This window comes from Pundamilia nyererei, unplaced genomic scaffold (assembly GCF_000239375.1).
Source record: "Pundamilia nyererei isolate P.nyererei 1_Seehausen unplaced genomic scaffold, PunNye1.0 scaffold00003, whole genome shotgun sequence".
NCBI lineage: Eukaryota > Metazoa > Chordata > Actinopteri > Cichliformes > Cichlidae > Pundamilia > Pundamilia nyererei.
The window spans coordinates 7,872,347-7,892,896 of record NW_005187404.1 but is presented as its reverse complement, the minus strand read 5'-3'; the positions used below and the strand labels follow the sequence as shown (position 1 = coordinate 7,892,896).

General features: G+C 42.0%; 1 protein-coding gene across 2 annotated transcripts in view; it reads left to right on the top strand.

The window, feature by feature from the left end:
- Positions 1-20,550, top strand: part of rsrc1 (arginine/serine-rich coiled-coil 1) — a 119,803-nt gene that overhangs the window by 4,204 nt on the left and 95,049 nt on the right. For both annotated transcript variants that reach the window (XM_005720850.1, XM_013910572.1), the window contains exons 3-4: positions 166-288; positions 16,722-16,931. In XM_005720850.1, coding sequence (XP_005720907.1) covers positions 166-288; positions 16,722-16,931 — 333 coding nt within the window. The remainder of the gene's footprint in view (positions 1-165; positions 289-16,721; positions 16,932-20,550) is intronic.

The following is a 20,550-nucleotide window of genomic DNA, read 5'->3' as shown; positions in this document are numbered from 1 at the left end:
CCTCTATTAACCACCCTAAGCATTCAGGACAAATTTGTGCAGTTTTTTTTTTGAACTCCAGAACAATGATTAGTTGTATAATCATACTCCTGTATGATTGATCTGTTTTTAAAGATTCTATAATAAGATTAAATGTATGTGTGTATTTTTTTTTTCCTGTCCCAGGAGGAGAAGACGTTCCAGCAGCAGTTCGTCTCACAGTTCATCTCGCAGGAGGAGGAGTCGAAGCGCAGAGAGAGACAAAGGGAGGAGCCACCGTTCACACAGGTCACGCAGCCGGGACAGGAGGTAGCACCATCGTGGACATTATTCATTCTGCTCATTCTGCTTAATCCCTCAAACTGCTGTATTATTTCCAGTCACTTGAAGTTTCCTAGCAGGATTTTAAAGTCAGATTGTCTAAGTTTTAATCACGCTTGGAGAAAAGGAGTGAGAGAGACGGTACCCACATCATTTTAAAAGTTGGTTTGGGGGTGGGGGGGTGGGGGGGGGGAGCTTGGAAACGTTAAGGGTGTTTGTATTACAAATCAGTGCAAGGAATGCCATTGCAGATTTTTCTTATTACAGAAAAATACATTTTTTTGAAAGTTTATTGTAGTCTAAACAACACATCATTGCGTATTTATGTCTTATGTCATCAGATGGAAGCACATGGAAACTTATGTTTTAGGTCTGAATTACTGTATTGCGTGTGCATCTAGTTGTGTCTCCGTTTGCTCCGACTATCCGTCTTACTGCATGAGTATTAATGAGACTGTGACACGCAGAGACAACAGGTCACATGCAGCACCACTCCAGTCTGCCTGCCAAACCCTTTTCTGGAAGCACCTCTCCTTTCACTCATTAGCACCATTAAACCGTCATTAGTGGTACATACTTTGTTGAATTATGATTATAAATGTTGTTGCTCCTTTAAAAAAAAAAGTTATTCACGTGACAAATGTGTACACGGCTGCACCACACTATGCACACACTCACAGTCCCGTGTCCCTTTCAGAAACATAAAGAGAAAGTCTCTGTGTGGTGGTCCATGTCATTAGCATAGCTAATCTGGTGCTAATGAACCAGTAAACTGTGCTGTTTTTAAATCCCTTTCTCACACACACACACACACACACACACACACACACAAATGCATAAATACATGCACAGACGCACATTTGAAGAAAAGGTTGTCATAATATATGCGCAAGCAAGGCCCTTTGTTTACTTGTGTATGGCTGCGGGGGAGAGCATAGATCATTTTAATCACAAAGGAAAAAGTGTTTTAATATCTTGATTACAGAGGTGTCAGGATGAAGGGATGATGCAACAGGGATGTTCTGACACGTGTGGTTGATTGCGCCATGAAAAGGCACCACACTTCAACTCTCCGATGTAATGCTCACAGGCTTTTGGAATAAGCGAATTTCGGTGTTTGACTGCGCGCTGAGGCCATTTATTGGGAGAATTCAGCCAAACATTTTTCACACATTCTCTCGCTGCTCTCTGCGGTACAGTGGCAGTCACTCACAGCACCACTGGTGATTAAAACATCAGTTGAAAATGGTGTGGTGCGAGATGAAAGGTGGAAGGGATTTGGGAGATTTAGAACTACAGTCGATGACATCGGTGTTTACAAACGCTGCAGTGTGATTAGGAGGGTTGCGTTGTGTAATCGGCTTAGCGGTAAGCGAGGAGCAGGTGGGCTGGGCCGGGCTGGTGTTGGTGGGAGTGCGTGGTGGGGCGTTATGAGGTTGAGGCGGTGTTAGAGGTGGAGATGTGCAAAATGATGGCAATGATGATTAAATTTATGCAGTTAAGTGATGGCAGCTACAATTTGTGTCTGCAGAAGTTGACACGGGCACATGTGCTCCTGTGTTAGCGTTCGAAGAATCCAGTGGCAGTTTTCTTGTGTAATAAATGGGAAAAGAGCAGAAGTGATGAAATGATTGATTGGCAAAAAATAGTAATTAGATTTTTTTGTTTTAAATCTTTTATCAACCACACAATTTAAGAATGAATCTAGAGCATAATATTTAATTTAATTGACAGCGAAGCTAAATGGTATTTGAGCAGTTGTGGAGAAATTATGTGACTATTCTTCCGTCTGTATTTATCAGAAGTGCTGCATCTGCGCTGTGCATGACTTTGGTGGGACACTGCATATTTTACAGCAGCTGGGGGTTGTGAAATGAAAGCAGGTTGATGTGTGCACAGGTGCCCTGACTGCTATTAGTCAGTGCTGTGTGTGTGTGTGTGTGTGTGTGTGTGTGTGTGTGTGTGTGTGTGTGTGTGTGTGTGTGTGTGTGTGTGTGTGTGTGTGTGTGCGTCGGGATGAGGCTGCCTGAGCTCCCTGAGAGGCTGGCTGATGGATCAGAGGAGGATTGCATGGACAGCAGCTCATGATTGATACGCAGATAGGATATGAGGTGCTGCCTGCCAACCCCCCCACCCCCCACCCTGGCCACACCAACCTGGCACCTCCTTCAGCATGTGAAGCAGAGGAGTAAGAAGATACAGAGAGCACTGACTGGAGGAGAAGATGGAGAGAGGGGTTCAGAAGTTAGAAGGGAATGAAAAAGTGTGGAGAGAATAGGCTGAGTTTCTCCAGGCGAGGGATAGAGCAGAGAAGATCCTAAAACAGGGGGAGGAATAAAGTGGAAAGACAAAAGTGAGCCCCAGTGTAGAGAAGAGAGGGATATTATTCAGAAGAAATAAGAATAATAATGTCTGCATTGGAATATTGCTGGGGAGAAGATTAGGACCATAGTGGGCCATCGTGGGTTGAAGTGAAGGAATTTTATTACCTCCTTTTCAATCCCCTTTGTATAAATAAAAAATAAAGAGATACATGAAATAAGAATAACGCTCTATCATGTGTTTACATCTATCGTTGCGTCCTTCTCCTCTCCTCTCTTTTACACTCTTTTTTTTTCTTTTTTTTCCTGCCCTCAATCAGAGAAGGGCCAGGTCCCCCAGAGGCAGTCAATCTAGCCCTGAAATGTAAAACAGACAAGAGGAGCAGATTACCTATTTGCCATTAATGTTTATTCTCTTTGATGTGAGCAGGCATATCAGGCTCTGTGGGTGTGTGTCGTGCCTTCCTGTGAGCACGCTGTCAAGTGAACATGTGTGAGGCTGATTGAGAGAATGCATGTATGTGCAGATTTGCGTGAATATGAGGGGGAGTGTCACGGCCTAGTCCACTGGGGGAGAGCAGAGTGGAGCATGGCAGCAGCAGAGTAGAGTGATCTGATGCATACCCAGTCCAACAAAGGCGACACGGCCTATCATCACAGTCGGATCACAGGAACGTCTTTAGGTGAGCTCAACGGAGCATCGGTGTGGTCCGCTTTCATGGGCGGCCACAGCAGGGGTTAAATGTGTGTGGCGCAGTCAGTCATTCTGTCAGCCTTTCATTGACAACAGTTAGCTTTAGAGGGCTGTTGGAAGATGAGGAGGAATGTCTCATGCGTCAAATCCACCACTTGACCCATCAAAAGGAAGCTGAGCATTTCGGGTAATGTTAGCTATTCACACGTAGGTGAGCATATACTGGAGGGCACATGGTAATGCTTACATTTTCCCCATTAATATTTCAGGGTGTGTTGAGCTAGCAACGCACAGTGCTAGCGTCAGGGTTTAGCCCTGCTAGCACAGAGTGACTTCATCACTGCTGTCATAATTATATGGTGAGTGAGACCTCTAATTAGCAGTCATTTTCCTAGTAGTAGCGAGATATAAACACACCATCTAAAGTGCTATGCTACGCTGACCAGAGTTAGGATTGTCTCAGACTCTCACACATGTCAAGATGAGTTCCAAACCGGTGCTTGCTTAAAGCAGGAAAATGACTCCAAATCTAAAGTCTATCCATTTTTTTCAGCTTATTCAGTTCAGGGCAGTCATGAGGGGTGGAGCTTAATCTAGCTCTTATAGGGCACAGTTTGCCAGTCTGTTGAAATCATTCATACTCACTTTCACACCTGTGGCCAGTTTGGAATGACTAATAAACTGAACATCCATATCTTTGGCAGCACAGGGGTGCAATGGTTACAACGGTCACTTCACAGCAAGAAGGTTCCTGCTTTGAACCCCATCTAGATCCTTTCATGTGAGAGGTGCATGTTCTCCTGTGCCTACGTGGTTTCTTGGCTGGTACTCCAGCTTCCTGTCACACTCTAAAGACCTGCACGTTAAATTGGTCATGCTTGTGAAATAATAAAAGAACTGAAAGTTTATAAAATAACTGAATGCATTGTTAAATGCACCTTGTAGTATAAAGTGCTTCGATTGGTCAGTAAAACTAGATTGGAGCACCTTAGAGGTGTAGGTGGATTTTAATCTCCACCACCTTTGGATAGTATTTCAGCTATTAGTAAATGAATAAGTGCATTTTAAACTTGCCGAAGATGGAAATAATAATCAGTAAGTGTACAGAGTTTGTTTTCATATCTTTGGGTTGTATTGATTTTTTTTAAAGTAAGCCTCGAGTGTTCCTGTTAAAAGGAGTACTCAGAAAGAAACTGAACTACTTTTGCATGTCCAGGCTCGGTTGCAACAGCAAAAGCTTTTCATTTTGGAGGAATAACAATGTGGATCGATAATGAAACGGGTTAAAATATCAAAACGCTGACCTATTCAGGTCCGTAGTAGACGAGATTCAGAAGTCAAATCGATGGCTACACTCAGATTAATTTAAGATTGTGGGAGTATTAGATTGATGATTTCCAAATGGCTTTCTTTGTGTTTGTAAATATCACAGACAGCGGTACGATTGGAACCTCATTGTGGAACTTCTCCAGCAAGACTGGAAGAACTAGGTTATTTGGATGTTACAGACCATAACATGAGCTCTGTTTTCTGCACAGGAGATCACAGAAGCACTCCAGGCGTGTGCGCGTGTACGTGCAAAGGTTGAGCGATGGCCTAGTATTTATTTCACTCAGCAATTTTCTCCCGTATAAGATGAGGTGTCGTACATCTGCTAGATAGCTTTTTCTGCCTTGCACTGACACGGAGTGTGTACAAGGTCATCCAGGCAGCTTGGAACAGGGAGCGCCGAGGTGAGGAGCGGAAGGGAGGAGTGGATGGTGGGGCAGCTGAGTGCAAGTAGACAGAAGAGGGAGGAGGAAAATCAGCAACTTTATTGTGGGGAAGCTGAAGTGAAGCCTCCCAGCTTTCATTGCACCTGGATCAGCAATTCCCCTGTCAGGTGGCGGGGTGGGAATTTTTCTCTGCGTTTTTCTCCGACATATATTTTTATTTGCACAGTTTAGAGTGTGTCTGTGAGCGAGAAGTAGCAGGTGGTTTTGGGTGTCGCTAGCTTCATGAGGGAAACAAGCCCGAGTGTGTTTCGAGGAAATGACATGTGAAATCTGATTTCCTCAAAAACACACTGACATTTTGCCATAAGGGGTAAATTGTGAGGCTGATGGATACAAAATAAAATGAGGAAGACTGCTAACAATCCTTACATCCTTTTTCTTCTTCAAGGTACAGAATCTCACTTGTGTTCTCCCAATGTTGTAGTGGGTCTTATACTGGAATTTAAGAGCAGGCTTCTGGCTGTTTTTTCCATCCGTCTGTCTGTTATCCCATAGACTCTCAACAGCTTTTCTTCTCCCCTTTCCTCAGGATGACATTTAGCCCTTTTTTCCTTCTTCCCCTATTACCGGACTTGCAAAGTGTTGATTTAAACTGAAAGATGACCTGGTTTAGTTCAGCTACGTCTTCTCTACTCCATAAAAATCAACATGCGTCATGAGATCTGAACGCGTTTGTTGTTGTGTTTCTCTCTTTTCCCCGCTCTCTCTGTCTTACTCTCTTTCTGTGTTGTCTTTTTTATTTATCTGCTGTAAAGGCCAGTCAAGCGCTGCTCGGCTTTGTTGTCAGAAACCTTTATTTACCAAAGGGAGGAATAAGTGACTGACACAGACAGCCTCTTTCATCCCCGCTTCGCCGCAAGCAGTGTTCCCCTCTACTGCCAGAGGAAACCCCCCTCCTACTCACCCTCCCCTTCACTTCTGCCAAGCCACCCCCCTCTCCATCGCACCCCTCCATCCTGCAGGCTCACAACACACTAGCCCACTCCCCTGGGTAGAAACCTAGCTGTAGTCTGCACTCGCGCACACGCACAAAAATTCGATGGTCCTAAACAAAGACGAGTTTAACATCACAGACGGCACAGACTGGTCCCTTTACTCATATTATCCGTCTGCTAAACAAATGGGTAGTAATGACACATAAAGCTTGTTACGTTGTAGCGGCGGTTGGAAAATGTAGTTTAAACATTTTTTAACATTTTTTTCATGTCAGTTCATAGAGTGCAAAGAGGAATATCTCGGTCGCCTAATCATTATGTCAGAAATCATTTGAGCACATTGATCTGGGTTTAAAGCAGAAAGTTACTTCAAAATTAGAAAAGAACATTCATACTCATTCTCATTAGTATGGTTGTAAAATGAGGAAATTCTGTATTTCCCTAAAACTCCAATCATCACATAGGAAGGCACTATTAGTACAATTGGACTAACTGCCTGTTTAACCACTAGTACCTATCGAGATTTTCAATATAAAACACACCAACTGTTGTCCCTAATCACTACGAACATGCAAAATTTGAATGGTTTATTTGGGAAAATAAAATATCTTTTTATCTTAGCTGTGATGTTATTAGCTTTTAGTATGTTTTTTTTTTGTTGTTGTTTTTTTTAAATTGACAGCATTTATGTCCTAATAATCGGTTTTCTCTGAAGGTCACTCAACACGTTTGTTTTGAAGCAGCTAAAACTGAGTAAAAGTCCATCCATTAATTTTGTTCAGCTTATCCAATTTGGTTTCAGGGTGTGGGTGGGCTGGACACCCTATCACCCTATCCCAGCTGTCATAGGGTGAAGGCTGGGTACACGTGAACAGGTCGCCTGTTTATTGCAGTCAAACCTTTCACCATTCCAGCCATTTGCGTTCACACCTACAGCCCAGTTAGCATTGCCAATTAACCTAGCCCCATGCATGTCTTTGGACTGTTGGAGGAAGCCAGAATACCTGGAGAGAACACACACACAAGCACAACATGCAGATTCCACACAGAGGCATGAGCCGGCCAGTGGATTTGAACCAAGGACCTTCTTGCTGGGAAGCAGCGGTGATGCCCAGGAGCAGAAGTTATAAACACAAATTAACATTTTATGTTAATATATATATATACTGGAGACATAACACATACAGTAAATCAATATAATTTGTGCCGAGCAACATCATATTTGAGGATGAGTGATACAAGTACCCAAAATAACTGTATTAATAGCATTACAGTTTAAAATCTTCAAGTTTATAGTCTTGTCTTAAAAAAGTAAATGCAAAATGATAAAATGAGGATACAGTTTCAAGATCATACCTGTGATAATTGAGAAGGTTTTGTATTGTTTTGCACCTCTGCCAGTGAAAGTCTTCAGGGTTAATTAGGTATCATAGACACCAGCCTAAAGTTAATTTCTGTTTGTATACCAAAGACACGATTTAGTTCTTTGATGACTGAAACTCAGTAGAAGTATGTCATTTCCAGTGTTATTTTTTTGGGTAGAGAAACAGATTTGCTGTTTTGAAAATAAAACCACTGAAATGCCAAACACTAATAACATGCAATCAGCCCTCATTGTGTTCACTTTATGACAGTGAAAAGCCTCATCCGTCTGGCCAGACCGAGAGAAAGACGGAGACAGAAACGCTTTTAGCTCTGGCATAGGAAAATGAACACCAAATGTATCTCTCTCACTCTCCTTCCTGCTTTTTCTCTGTCTCTCTCTCCTATTTAAGCTTCTTGAAGTTCTTCCAAATTGGGTTTTAAATGCCAATTAGGAGGTTGAATGTAGTAAAATAAAAGCAAATGCAGGCAGGATGGCCTCACCTTCTGGCTGGTTAGGCTTCAGAGAGAGCTGAGCCGGACCTTTGGCTCCCAGCGAGGCTTTGAGAGAAATATCCTGCCTAATGAACACATTAATTAGAACCATAACTATTTATAAGATGATAATTAGAAACGAAGGGAGGTAAACTGGGCTTTTCCTGCAATTAATGGAGGATTAATTACGGGAGCTAATGAAGTGGATTTTTGAAACGCGTGGAGGTGAAGTACAGAGATGTGCAGCTCGCTTTGTGATCACTGGCATAATTATTTTCTCCAGCACCAAAGCGTTTGAGGCCCTGGTCCTCGCCGGCTCAGGCCGGCTAATAAGCATCATTGCATCGTTATATATGCACTTAAAAAGACTTGCCACTGAAATGACTGTCTAATTATTTCTAATTGGCAGGCCCTGTGTGTTGTCATTGAGCTGTTTGGAGCCGCAGCGGAGCTCTGGGTCTAATAACGCTCTGGGCGGAGAAGGAGGGTAGAGCGAGCTAGAGATGCATTGCTAGAGAGCGAGAGAGCAAAGAGAAGAGGGGCGCTCTACCCGATTGTCTTCTTTTCATAGTCAGACCTGCACATTGCCCTCCTGTGCCCCTCGCCCAGCAGGACAGCAGGTCCTAGAACGATGGCCGACGCACTCGGAGGTCACCTTGCCAAGCAGTCGATTAGCAAAGTTTTATTTCATCCCTGCGTATTCCCCCCCCCCCTTTTAATTAACAGCTTCTGCTCTTAATTTATGCACACATAAACGCCACCGTCTGTCCACAGTTCTTCTTTTCACGCTTAAACATACTACACACACAGGGAGGGAGGGTGGACGGGAGGTATGTTTATGTGCTCTGTGTGTGTGTGAGATTCACTGGCCAGGTTTTGAGCCAGTCCATGGAGACCTGAGCTCAGAGAGCATGCATGGACAAACCTCAGTCAGCCGTGTTTACCTTGTACTCTCGTTGTGTGCCTACTCCGGCCATATGGACACTTGAACTTGGAGGATGCATATGTAAACACATATAGTTTCAAGTTTGCTGGCATGGCCCTGTTTATACTATAATGATTTTTTAACATTATTAGATGCATCCAAATTTTTTACAACAGGCTTTTGTTTTCGTTATTGGGCCACTGATTTCCATTTAGGCTGTGCGTAAGAGTGCATGTCTTAAAGGGGTGTTTGAGTGATGGCCTAGGATTATGTGTGTGAGCACCTCACTTAACTTGTCCTCAGCAGAGTCATGTGCATTGTCTTGCCAAAAAACCCTTCTTCCCCCACCGCCCTCGCCCCCGTCCCCAACCCGGACAACTTAAGAGCAAATTGCCAGCTAATGGATCGACTGCCTGCACTTGTCAGTTCTCTTTGGACAAGCAAAGCAACCGCACACACACGCACGTGGTTTCACTCACACATTTGGTAATTTATTTGTGGAAAAAGAGAAGAAAAATGAGAGAGAATGGCAGAGAAATGAAACGAGGATCATGTGCGCCTTGACTGAAACCTTGACAATCTTTTTAAAAGTAATGAAACACTTTCTCAGCATGCGCATGAGGTTTTCTATTTGAAATTTGTCTTCCTTTTTTTTTTTTTTTTTTGCTCTATGTATCCATTTGGGTTTTGGCACAGTCGAGGACATGAGGAGGAAGTGGAGATAGATGGATCAGCCAAAGGATACGTGGCCAACTGTCGTGTGATTGGTTGAACAAAGGAGCAGAGCATTTCTGTGACTGGTTGAACAGAGAACTTGACGTTGGGATTTTGGCATTAAATAAAAGCTGGGAAATGTAATTATTCTAAATGCAGTCAACGGTTTTGTTGGAGTGGAAGTTGGGCAGATTTCTCTATAAACTTGGTGGGATATTGACACAAAGCGTGGCACTGCAGATGTGTAAAGAATGACATTCATGCCATCACAGTAACTTAAACTTTTTTTTTTTAAAACGTGAATTCTAATATCTTTATTATCTTTAGATTTAAATAACATAAAATGTAAAGATATGAAATGTCCTCAAACAGTGAAATTCCCTTAGGTATAAAAGCCATATACTTAGCATGCCGCATGTATAAAAAATTGACTTATGATATACACTAAACTAACTTTTCACCAGAGCTGGTCTATATGTTTGTATATTTTTCTGCTCAATGTTTACGAAACTGGAGCGTCTCGAGTTCTCGAGTCATAAAGTTCTGTGTTTGTCTGTGAGCAGTAAAGGGGGGAAAATCATACTTCTCCTACTTCTAGTTCAATGCACAGGACATGTAGATTATGTGAAGTGACAGAATTGGGGGGGGGGGGTTTCCTCGAAGGGTACGAGTGTTTTCTCTTTCTATTCATTTCTTGATCTCTCTTCCAGTGTTTCTCTCCTCTCCTTGTTCAATCTCGACAGCGGTTTATAAAAAAAAGATTTTTAGAAACTTCTTTATGAGACAAGTCTCTGTTCTGTTAGAAGACAACTTTATGTTATTCCACCGAAGAGGCGAAACTAATAGTTCCATGTTTTTTACAGGGCACTGTTCCAGTTGTGTCTTGGGTGTTTAATTAAGTGTAGTTTCCCTTTAGTAGTGGAATGTGTGTCTGCTTTTTGTCGGCCCGTTCCTCTGTGCCTTTTACAGTCCACCCACATGGTTTGTCTCAGCGTTTATGATTTTTCTTATACCGGAGTTGTGAGGTTCCTAAATCACTTAAGCACACGGGGCCGAGCAGTCCACATTTAAACAATAAAAGGCTGTTATGCTAAGGGCCCTCAGATCTCCTACCACTTCATAAATACATGCGTATAAAAGGCAGAAAAATACATCTTCCCTGACCAGAGAGAGAGAGAGGGAGAGTGAGCGTCTGAGAGCACACCTGCTAATTGGAGCCAGCTTGATGTGAAGTACGGCTGTCTGCTCAGTCTTCTCCCAATTTCTTTTTCATTCTTCCTCGGGTTTTTTTTAGTTTTTTTTTAAACTCTGATTGTTCTTGACTTTCCAACTTTTAAAAAAATCATTTCCCCTCTTTTCCCTCCTTAACCTCCTGCTGTCCTTCACCTTTTGCTCCATGTCCTTTCTCCTCTTCCTTGTTTGTCCTTCTACTTTTCTCTCCCTCCTTACCGATGGGGACGGCGACATCCAAAACAACTCTCTGATTCAGCGTAGCTAATTGTTCCGAGCTGTGATGGATTTGGAAAGAGGGGGAGAAAAAAGTGGGTTTCAATTGCGTGAGTGGCTGTGAGCGAGTTGGCGAGTTAGCACCTAGTCTGAGCGTGACCTCTACTTGACCTTGTGTCAAAGCGAGTGGCTGGGCCAGCCCCAGCTCCAGCTGCTAATGGGTGTCATGTCAAGCTGCGGCTGCAAGGAGGTCAAAGGTTGCGAGTGCACACCAGACGGCCAAGTTTAGGATTGCGACGTAGAGGCTGAGTGACACTGCGCATATGTGACAGTGAAGACTGTGGGTAATCAACACACAAGCACCCAGCAGCACATGCACATACATGGGCATAGAAGCATGCGTGCACACACATGGAAACTGTATCTTGCTGCAGAAAGTCATCTTTTCTCTCATCGTTGGCTGGCCGTTTAGGTTCATATAGATCTGAGGGATCTTTGAAGGCCTTTGAACTCTGCTAAATGACTTGACCTTGTGGCTTGTGGCTGTAGCCGTGTGTGTGTGTGTGTGTGTGTGTTTGGGTGTGTATGGGAGATAGTGAGTGGGTGGCCTGCATGGGGTCTCATTTCTGTTTCACAGCGTAGCAGGGCATTGCAGACGTTTGTGTTGACGACTGCCAAATTAAAAGCAAACTGAAGATTATGACAAATCTAAACTTTGCTTTTATGAAGCAGAGCGGAATGAAGAAAAAACATTTCTGTGAATCTTTCATGCTCCGTCTTTGCTGTGTTAATTGTGCTCACAATCAGCTACTTTGCAGCGATTCCTTGTGTGCTAGTGTGTGTGTATGTATATTTATGTTTCTGTGTGGGTGTGCACAGTGGATGACTGAATCCGTCTGAGTGTGTGCGTCTGTGCGTGTACTGTGAACCGAGGGAACAGATATTGTGGCTGCTTGGAAGGAGGAAGCAGCTTGGGAAATGATTTCAACAGCTCTCATAATTAGAGGAATATCATAAATTAAACTTGTGTCTGCCGTTGCGTTTGAAGAGCACTCAAAAGTAATAAATTCTGGATGGTTAACATATTTGCATTCCATTCAGCAGGCAGCGTCGGGCAGGAACAGCTGTTTTCCACGTCTTTTGGCAGCAGGAAATGCACATTGCTCACTCAAGGTGCTTTTAGACACATTGAAATTGTATAAAAAAAAAAGAAAAGTGACTTTTAACTTGAACATGAAGCTGCTGCTGTGTGCTCTGTCACTGGAAATAACTCGGCGGGGAACAGTGCATTAATGAAGTTCTTCAAATATGGATCGTCTCGCTTTCAATAGGCCTGTTTCTTTTTCAATCTGTCTATTGCTCGGAAAAGTCGACTAGCGAGCTTTTTTCTTCTGTGTGTGTGTGTGTGGCTGTAGAGTACTTAAATCCAGTGCTTTACCGTTAACTTAATAGGTTAAATTTTTCCCATTTTCTAGTCAAATACATTTCCCAGGCAATGCAATAATACTCTGTTTTTATTGTAATAGTTGAGGTTTTCAAAAATCGGTCTTTCTGTGGTGTTTAAAAATGACTTACAAGTTATTACAATAAGTTTATCTTTTTTATTTATGCTGTTTTTATGTCAGTTTAGGTCAGACATAGTTTGGATATTGGTGTCAGGTCCTGCTTTTTTATTGTTTCTGGATCATGCTGTCTGAATAAATAAGGATTTTTAAGTTTATGTGCCCCCCTCCTCCTTCAAGCAGGTCCCAGTTAATAATGAATAGCCTATCGTTTCTGTTTCATCTGATATGCCACAAATCATTTTTAAAGTCATATCATAAATATCATCATTAACATCTGCTCAGCTGCCCCTTCGGAGTGCATTGTTGATGTTTAAATTTCTGCGTAAAACAAGACAAACTCATTTTAATGATGATATAAAAAGCTAATAAAAGCTAATCATTTTGTTGCATCTTTAGGAAGATGACAAAGTGTTCAAATGTCACTTATTTTTAGCTTAAAATAGAAGATGCTTTATTACACAAAGTTCCAGAAAAACCACTAATCTTTAAATAAGGCTGGCCTGGATGCTAGTTTAGAAGTGTGGCAGGATTTCATTCCCCTGACACATTTCTAGCAAGCCTTCGGTGATGGGAATAAGCAAATTAAAAGTTACAATGATCAATCATTTTCCCTCGTGCCCTCTTAAATACAGTATCTTGCAAGAAAACGGAGATGGTCATTTTTATACTGCATGTCTATCTCTTAATGCATCGCTGGTCAAACAGGGGAAACTGTTGCCAGTGTTTTCTGAAATGTGATATAGTTAAAGTTATACTGCCATTAATCACTGCTTTGCTGCACTGGGGTAATGGACAGGTGCGACACTCGTGGTGTTACCGAGGAGACGAGATGTTGTGTTGGTGTTTTCTTCTACAGGGGGGGGAAAAAAACAAAAACAAAAACACCACGGACGCAAACTTTTTGTATTCCCAGCAGAGGATGGAGGTTGGGAAGAAAGGAGAGGAAACTGTGTGAATGTCCATCGCGTCTGCTCAAACAGGTGCCAGATAAGGTTAAACGAACAGTGCGGATGATTGGTCTTTTTCTGTGTTTGTGTGGGGGGTTCATGTGCTGCTCGTCCGTACACTGCGAACCGTGAATAATGATTCGACTCGGGTCAGATTCCATTGGAGGCGTTCACCTGTATCTGACACTAGTGGTATCGCGTAGCTGCCATTAATGTCCAATTTTCAGTGAAAACAGAAATAGAATACAGATAAAGGTAAAACACCATCCAGCTTCACACCCGACCACATAATTACCCCAATGGGCTGTGGTGAGGGATCATATCCTGGCGCGCGCTGGGGGGTCAGCGGCGATAAGCTTCAGCCCAGCTCCCAACATGGAGCATAATTACTCTATTGATAATTCACCAGGAAAATGGTCCCAGCCAATTGCAGAGCTTCGATTTAATGGATTGGACGATGAAACGAGGAAGGAATGGAGGAAAGGAGGCTGCAAGGGGGGAGTGTGTGTGCGTGTGTGTGTGTGTGTGTGTGTGCGTGCGTGCGCGTGTGTGGAGGGAGGTCTGCACATGGGGGCAACCAGCAAGGGCCTTTTATTAGAAATGAAAATATGTTTAGGTCATAGGGGGACCCATTTTCCCTGGAGATAATAAGGCCAATAAAATGTAAAGCAGGGGAAGGGCTTGGAATGGGGTCCAACTGTGGCTGTTTATCTGTGTGTGTCCTGCATTAGCCCATTTATCCCCAGCCTTAAATTAGCTAATCATTCTCCAAGGGGAAGGACTTGGTCAGGAAATTGACATTTAGCAGCATAGGCTCACTCTATTAACTACAGTAAATTTAATTTGCTGCACACCCCAGAAGTGGGCTGTTTTCTTTGCCATCAGAGGGAGGAAGGGAATGGGAGACAGAGACAGAGAAATAGAGGGAGAGGGAAAGAGGGAAGTTCTGTTTATTGCATCTACTGCTTCTGACCACAATTTGCTTGGCTGTAAATATAGGACTTGGACTTGGAACACTGCGGCTCTGTTGTATTTCCCCTCATGTACTGCTGATTAAAAACATACGCATGCATTGTCAACACATATATTCACTCATTCCAAGGTCAGTCAGGGCCATGATGGATTATCTCTCTTGGAGACTCCATACCCCCCAAAAAGTGCAAGATTTTTCTTTTTTCTTTACAAGTGATTCATAGTTCCAGTAAAGGCTATATTTAACAAGCCAATCACCATGCCTGGAACTGAAGACTGCTCTCACCTTTACCTATGAATAGGATGTATCATAACAATTATTTTTGATAATCACCCCAGGTTACTGCTTTAGTTTCTGATCTGCAGATGCGATGAGAATGGCTTGGCAGGAAAATTATACCACACAGGGGCTGTTGTAGCTGACTGCAGTGCATGAGTTACATGTTATGTAGTTATGCAGCTGACTCTGAGATTAAAGGTGTCACCTTGGGGATTTTTTCACCATTCTCTACATTTTTTTTTTATCTAAAAAACCAAATACAAGCAGAATAATCAATATGTTAATAGTTTTTCCAACAGGAGTGTTTGGTTGGACTTTTGAGGAATGTGGAATTTATTTCTAACATTTAGGATTTCAGTGTCAGTTTAAAAAGAGAGAGAGAGAGAAAGTGTAGACATAGAGCACAGAAACAGAGCAGGGATTCTCCGGTGATCAGGATCGCCCCGGCCTAATTGATTGCAACAGTTGTCAGAGTGTTGTCTGTTAGGATGGTGACAGGCGTCTGAAGAAAATGATTAGTTTTCTGTCGGGAGAGAGACAGCTCTGGATGTCCCAAACTGCAAACTAATAAAGGGGGGAAAGCAATAAAGCTCATGGACAGCAGGTTTGACTGTTTTTATAGACAAATCAATAAAATGATAGATGATGGAAAATAACGGCATCTCAGCTGCCGATTTCTACTGGGGTTTCAAATCATGTTCTTTCCCCTCTACACACACACACAAACGCACACAGTTGTAACACATTTCTGTTTTGATAGGAACATGCAGCGACACATCAATAAGTTTATATTTCAGTATTACTTGTCTTTATGCATCGAAGTCTTTGGGATATAAATTACACTTTGAATTTTCCCTTTCCTGTATGTTCAAAGTAAGTGTGTTTATGTTCGTGTGTCATGGCTAACAAAGTAAATCTCCCACTGCAAATCTTTTTGAGACCAGAGGGCCAGTGTCAGGATCAATACCAATGATAGGTCTTCCTCTGAGCCAGCCTCTAATTGGCTCAATTTCTAAAATGTCAGTGTGGTTTTTCTGTGAGCGTGTGTGTGTGTGTGTGTTTATAGTGTGTGGGCTTGTATATAACTAATATTACTGTGGACCAGTGAACGATGAATCTATCAGCTCCTGTGAAATTTGATCTCAGAGAGTTTCATTTTGTGTTTTAGCAGATGCAAGCCTCAAAGTCTTGCTATGCAGGAATTTCACCAGCGTTTCAAAGCCTGGTAGCTCGGATGGAACTAAATCGATCCTCTACCGAACGTACCGATAAGCAGCGGAGTTTTGTTTTATACATGTAGAAAAGTACAACTATTAATTTAGCTAATATAGTTTGGCTTTGTTACACGTATAAAAACAGCTGAAATATATTAAAGCTGTAAAGAAGTTTTATAATAAATTGCCAAACAAATGTAATGACTTAAAACTGTTTTAATTGTGAACCCTGTATCCACTTGTGTCCACTGCTGTATGTGAATGACATTAACTGGGAATCGGCGCTCTGTCGCTTATATAGCCTAGAAGTATTGACATGGATGCTTCAGCATTATATTGCAACATAAAGTCGCAATTTGCTAAAATTTGAACTGTGTTGGGTGTCATTTCCCATAGTTGTTTTCAGTTTGCTTTGAATTTCAGTTCTGAAAACTGCATATTCTCTCTCACATTGTCAGGTCTTTATCTTGCAGTATAAACAGCCTTGAGGGGATTGTTGTTGTGATTTGGCGCTATACAAGTTAAACTGAATCTACTATTGTACCTATTTCTATTTCATATTCCTCTTGCCACATTTTTCTGGTGTGAAACAGTTTCAGCCACATTTGATTAGGCATTTAGTGATTAAAAGGCATTCTGGGAAATATAGACACTTACAAGGCAGAACGCGAGTAGCTAAAACAATAAAGGTGCTTTCCCTTTCGTATTACTGTGCCAGAAATGAAAAGAAATGTCAGAGGTTTATTTGCTTTAACTTTTCCTTATCTCTGCTTTAGGTCTCATTCTCGCCACCGGCGGTCTCGAAGTAGGAGCGGCAGTCGCAGCCGGCGAGGTACCCACAGCCGCAAAAGGAGCCGTAGCCACAGCAGGGACCGGAGCCGGCGCAAGGGCCGTGACCGGGAGAGGGAAAAAGACAAGGAGAGAGGACGGGACAGAGACAAGGACAAAGAGAAGGACAAGAGTAAAGATAAGGCAGAGAAAAAGGGGTAAGTAGGATATTATCCCTTATATGTGAGGTGACAGCACAGGTAGACACAAAGATACCTTAATAAGTCTTAGGTACTGTCGACTCTACTGGACCACAGGAGAGCAGAAAATGCTGATTGGTGTAATACGGACATAAATGCGGAGCTCGGTCTCAGCTCCTCCATCCGTCCATCCATCACTCGATCCTTCCATCCATCAATCCATCATTCCCTTTCTTTCTCCATTTCTCCTTCTCATCAAGCACAAGGCAGCACGGGCCATGTAATGCGATATAGTTCCCTCTTGTAAGAGGAAAATCTCACAGTGATATAAAAATAGATGGTAGTTAGGAGTGTGGCACAGGTTCGGTTTTTACTGAATGCGTTGGTCACCAGATGATTTCTGATGTCTTTAACTGCACTTTTCACCCTCTGGACCCGGCAGCAATAAGTCTAGAAACATAACAGGATTATATGCACCTCCAAATGTCTTTGTTGACTCTGCCAGGAAAAAAAAACAATAAACAAGAGTGTCTTATTATTAAAGTTAGGAAAGTTAGCAAAGGACATCTACACTTGCAAGTTTATGTCTACTAAAGACTCTAATACAGACGAGGAACAGGTTCAGAGTGTTAGCAGTTGTACACTCCACTACAGGTATAACTACCTTAGAGGCTTCTCTTTGCGTCTGCCGATATATCCCTCCCCCATCGCGTCATTCCCCAATGTGATTGGGGGCCACTGTAATACGACTGGTACTCAGTTGTTGCTTGTCACATTGAATGGCACAGATGTGTGTATTAAACTGCGGATCCCAAGAGTGATACAGAGCAGCTGTTGTGCTACACATCAGCTTACCAGACTTTAGAAACTCAGGGACAGGCTGAATTTACTTCACAGTCGCCAAAACCTTAAGCCGATTAATTGATTAATTCATCGACTGAAAATTTCATGGCAAATGTAGCCTTAATGCTGATAATAAACAAGTATATTCAGCTTAAGAAAACAATCATGGGCACTTTTCAATTTCGGATAAATGATTAGTTGAGGATCTCATTGGCAGATTAGCAGATGCATTTGTCAGTTACTGTCAAAACTCTTGTTTTAAGGATTGCTTATATTATGCTTAAACTTAACACATAAAGTTTTCTGGGAGGAAACACTTTGAGGGAGTATTTTCTAGGCTTTTCATTGGTTTTTCCTTACAGAAACATGCAGTAATAGCCGTACGACAGTTTCTGATTTTATGACTGTTTGATCTGACTAAAATCTCCATTCCTCAGATGTGTTCTTGATGCAACTGTGCACTCAGATGAGGAAACTTATCACTGTAGCAGTGGCTGTGAGAGACCAGAAATGCTGTATGGTATATCTAAGAACTTTTCTATCTTTTTTTTGTTAAGTAACGCACTTGAACAACTGTGGCTGGAAATCACGTGTACTGAATCTCATTAACTGAGTTAAATGCCAAGAAAAGGAGGAAATGTATATCTTTGCTAGCACAACAGATTTTATGTATTTAGGAAGTATTATATATTGACATCATTGAGGAAAACACAAGCACGATCACTAATATTGTTAAACACTTATGTGTTATTCAAGATGTTTATTTAGAATTAAAGATCATAGGGTCGTATTTGTTGATAATAACAATTTTTGAAGGATTTCTATGTATTCAGCACTTGTTTTTTCATCACTTTTGTTGGTCGTCAGTGAAAAGCTTGGGTGTTAAGACTTCTCTGTATGGCCAGAGACTGGATATTTGCTTTTAAAGGAAAAGTGCTCCCATTTATTTGCCGCCATTACATATTGCCTTTCTTAGATCAGTATCAGAAAAACAAATAAAGCTAACAGTGAAATGTAAGGCCAGTAGACTATATCCATTTTCTTATTAAGGCTTCAATATCCTTTAGCATCGATAGGAATCTCTTCTTTTATCTCTGACCCTGCTTTAGCTTGTCTGTGTGCATATTTGTGTTAAGTCTGTGCGTGTGCGTGTGTGTGCATTTCCACCTGTGGCAGTGTTGATTTATTTCAAAACTGCCTAAGCCTGTGGAGGTTTAAAGATTGAATAATTTCGACATATGGCGCTGACCCACTAACTGACGTGACATATCGAATCAGCACCCACTTCAGTAGGTGCAACTGTGAAATCTGTTGCAATGCACCGCTGTGCTAAATCCTACCTTTACAAAGCTTCTATATTTTACATGTATATGGTTTTTAAAGATGTTTTTTTTAACGATATCAGGGTGTTGATAGAGTTTTTTGCCCTTTTACAAATAAAATATAAACATCTTTTCTTTCCAAGTTGTTAATTCTTTTGGGTTTTTTTGTGGGGGTGGGGAGTTTTAACTTCAGATTTAACACTAAAGACATTATTCTCCAAGACATGTGATATTACTTTACAATAGACTATTGCAATTGTTAATTTAAAAATAAAAATTAGATATAAAAGCATCAAGACAGAACAAGGATGTTCAAAGACACTGACGTAGAGTGAGGTATACAAAACACTTTGTACAATAAGTTACTTGGTAATATTCATTCGCCAAGTGTCCAGTACACACTGGACAGTTCATATCAAGTTACGTTTTAATTCTGGATATAAACTCTCAGTAACTGTCCCATTGCTCCTTGACCACATCGTTTTTACAATTAAGCCTCCCTAAAATCTTCTCACAGACACCAACGCCTGAGAATTAGTCTGGCACAAGTTACTAAACCAACTATAAATACTCCCATTACATACTTATTCAGCTGTTGTAAGGCATCTCTGTCTCCTAGGAGACATGGTCTTGGTGACCTGGGCAAATTACACTTCAATTATTGGCCTATATAATCCAAAACATCTCTCCAAAAAGGAAAAACACTGGAACTTTTCCAGAATCCAAGCACATTAGTGCCTCTTTCAGTCTTGCATTTCCAGCATAAAGAGTTTGATAGTACAACATCACAGGTTGGATAGCTGTCAGTATGGCTGCCATTTATGCCTGCAGATGCTGATATGATCTTATAACTGTCCAAAATCTGCTTGATGCTCACAGGAGTTTAGCTGCCTAGCATGTCCTCTTTCAGCAGAAGTAAGGCAGAAGCAACAAGATGCTTCAGGAATATGTAAAACATTTTTTTCCCTTTTTACTGTATCTAATTTGAGAAGCTACTTCCTCTTCCTTTTCCATTTCCATTCTTCTTCTTTTTTTAATGGCAATGGGGGTAGGGTCTATGCAAGCCCCTGATCCTCACCACTTGAACACAAACACCTGCGCACTCCCACATACTATTACACTCCAGCCTCATTTACATCCAGGTTTTCTTGCTGGGTGATAGGAGAGGAGTGCGGCGGTGGTATGCTGATGGCGGGGCGGGGTGGAGAAGCGGCTCAGGAGCTTTATAGTGTCTGTCAGGATGAAAGAGGGGCCCCTCAGTGCGGCACCCTGACACCGACTCTGTGTGTGCGCACATGTGTTTGGTGTTGTTGTCATTAAACATTTAAGACTCCTCTAGTATGACAGCAGGCAACTTGGTGCTCCAGCGGCATGTTTTCATGCAAAATTTATTGAAAAAGACGAGCTGTTGTTAAGAGATCTTGTTGCTTTTCACCAGTGGCAAAGGGTAAGTGGGTGATTGTAGGGTTGTG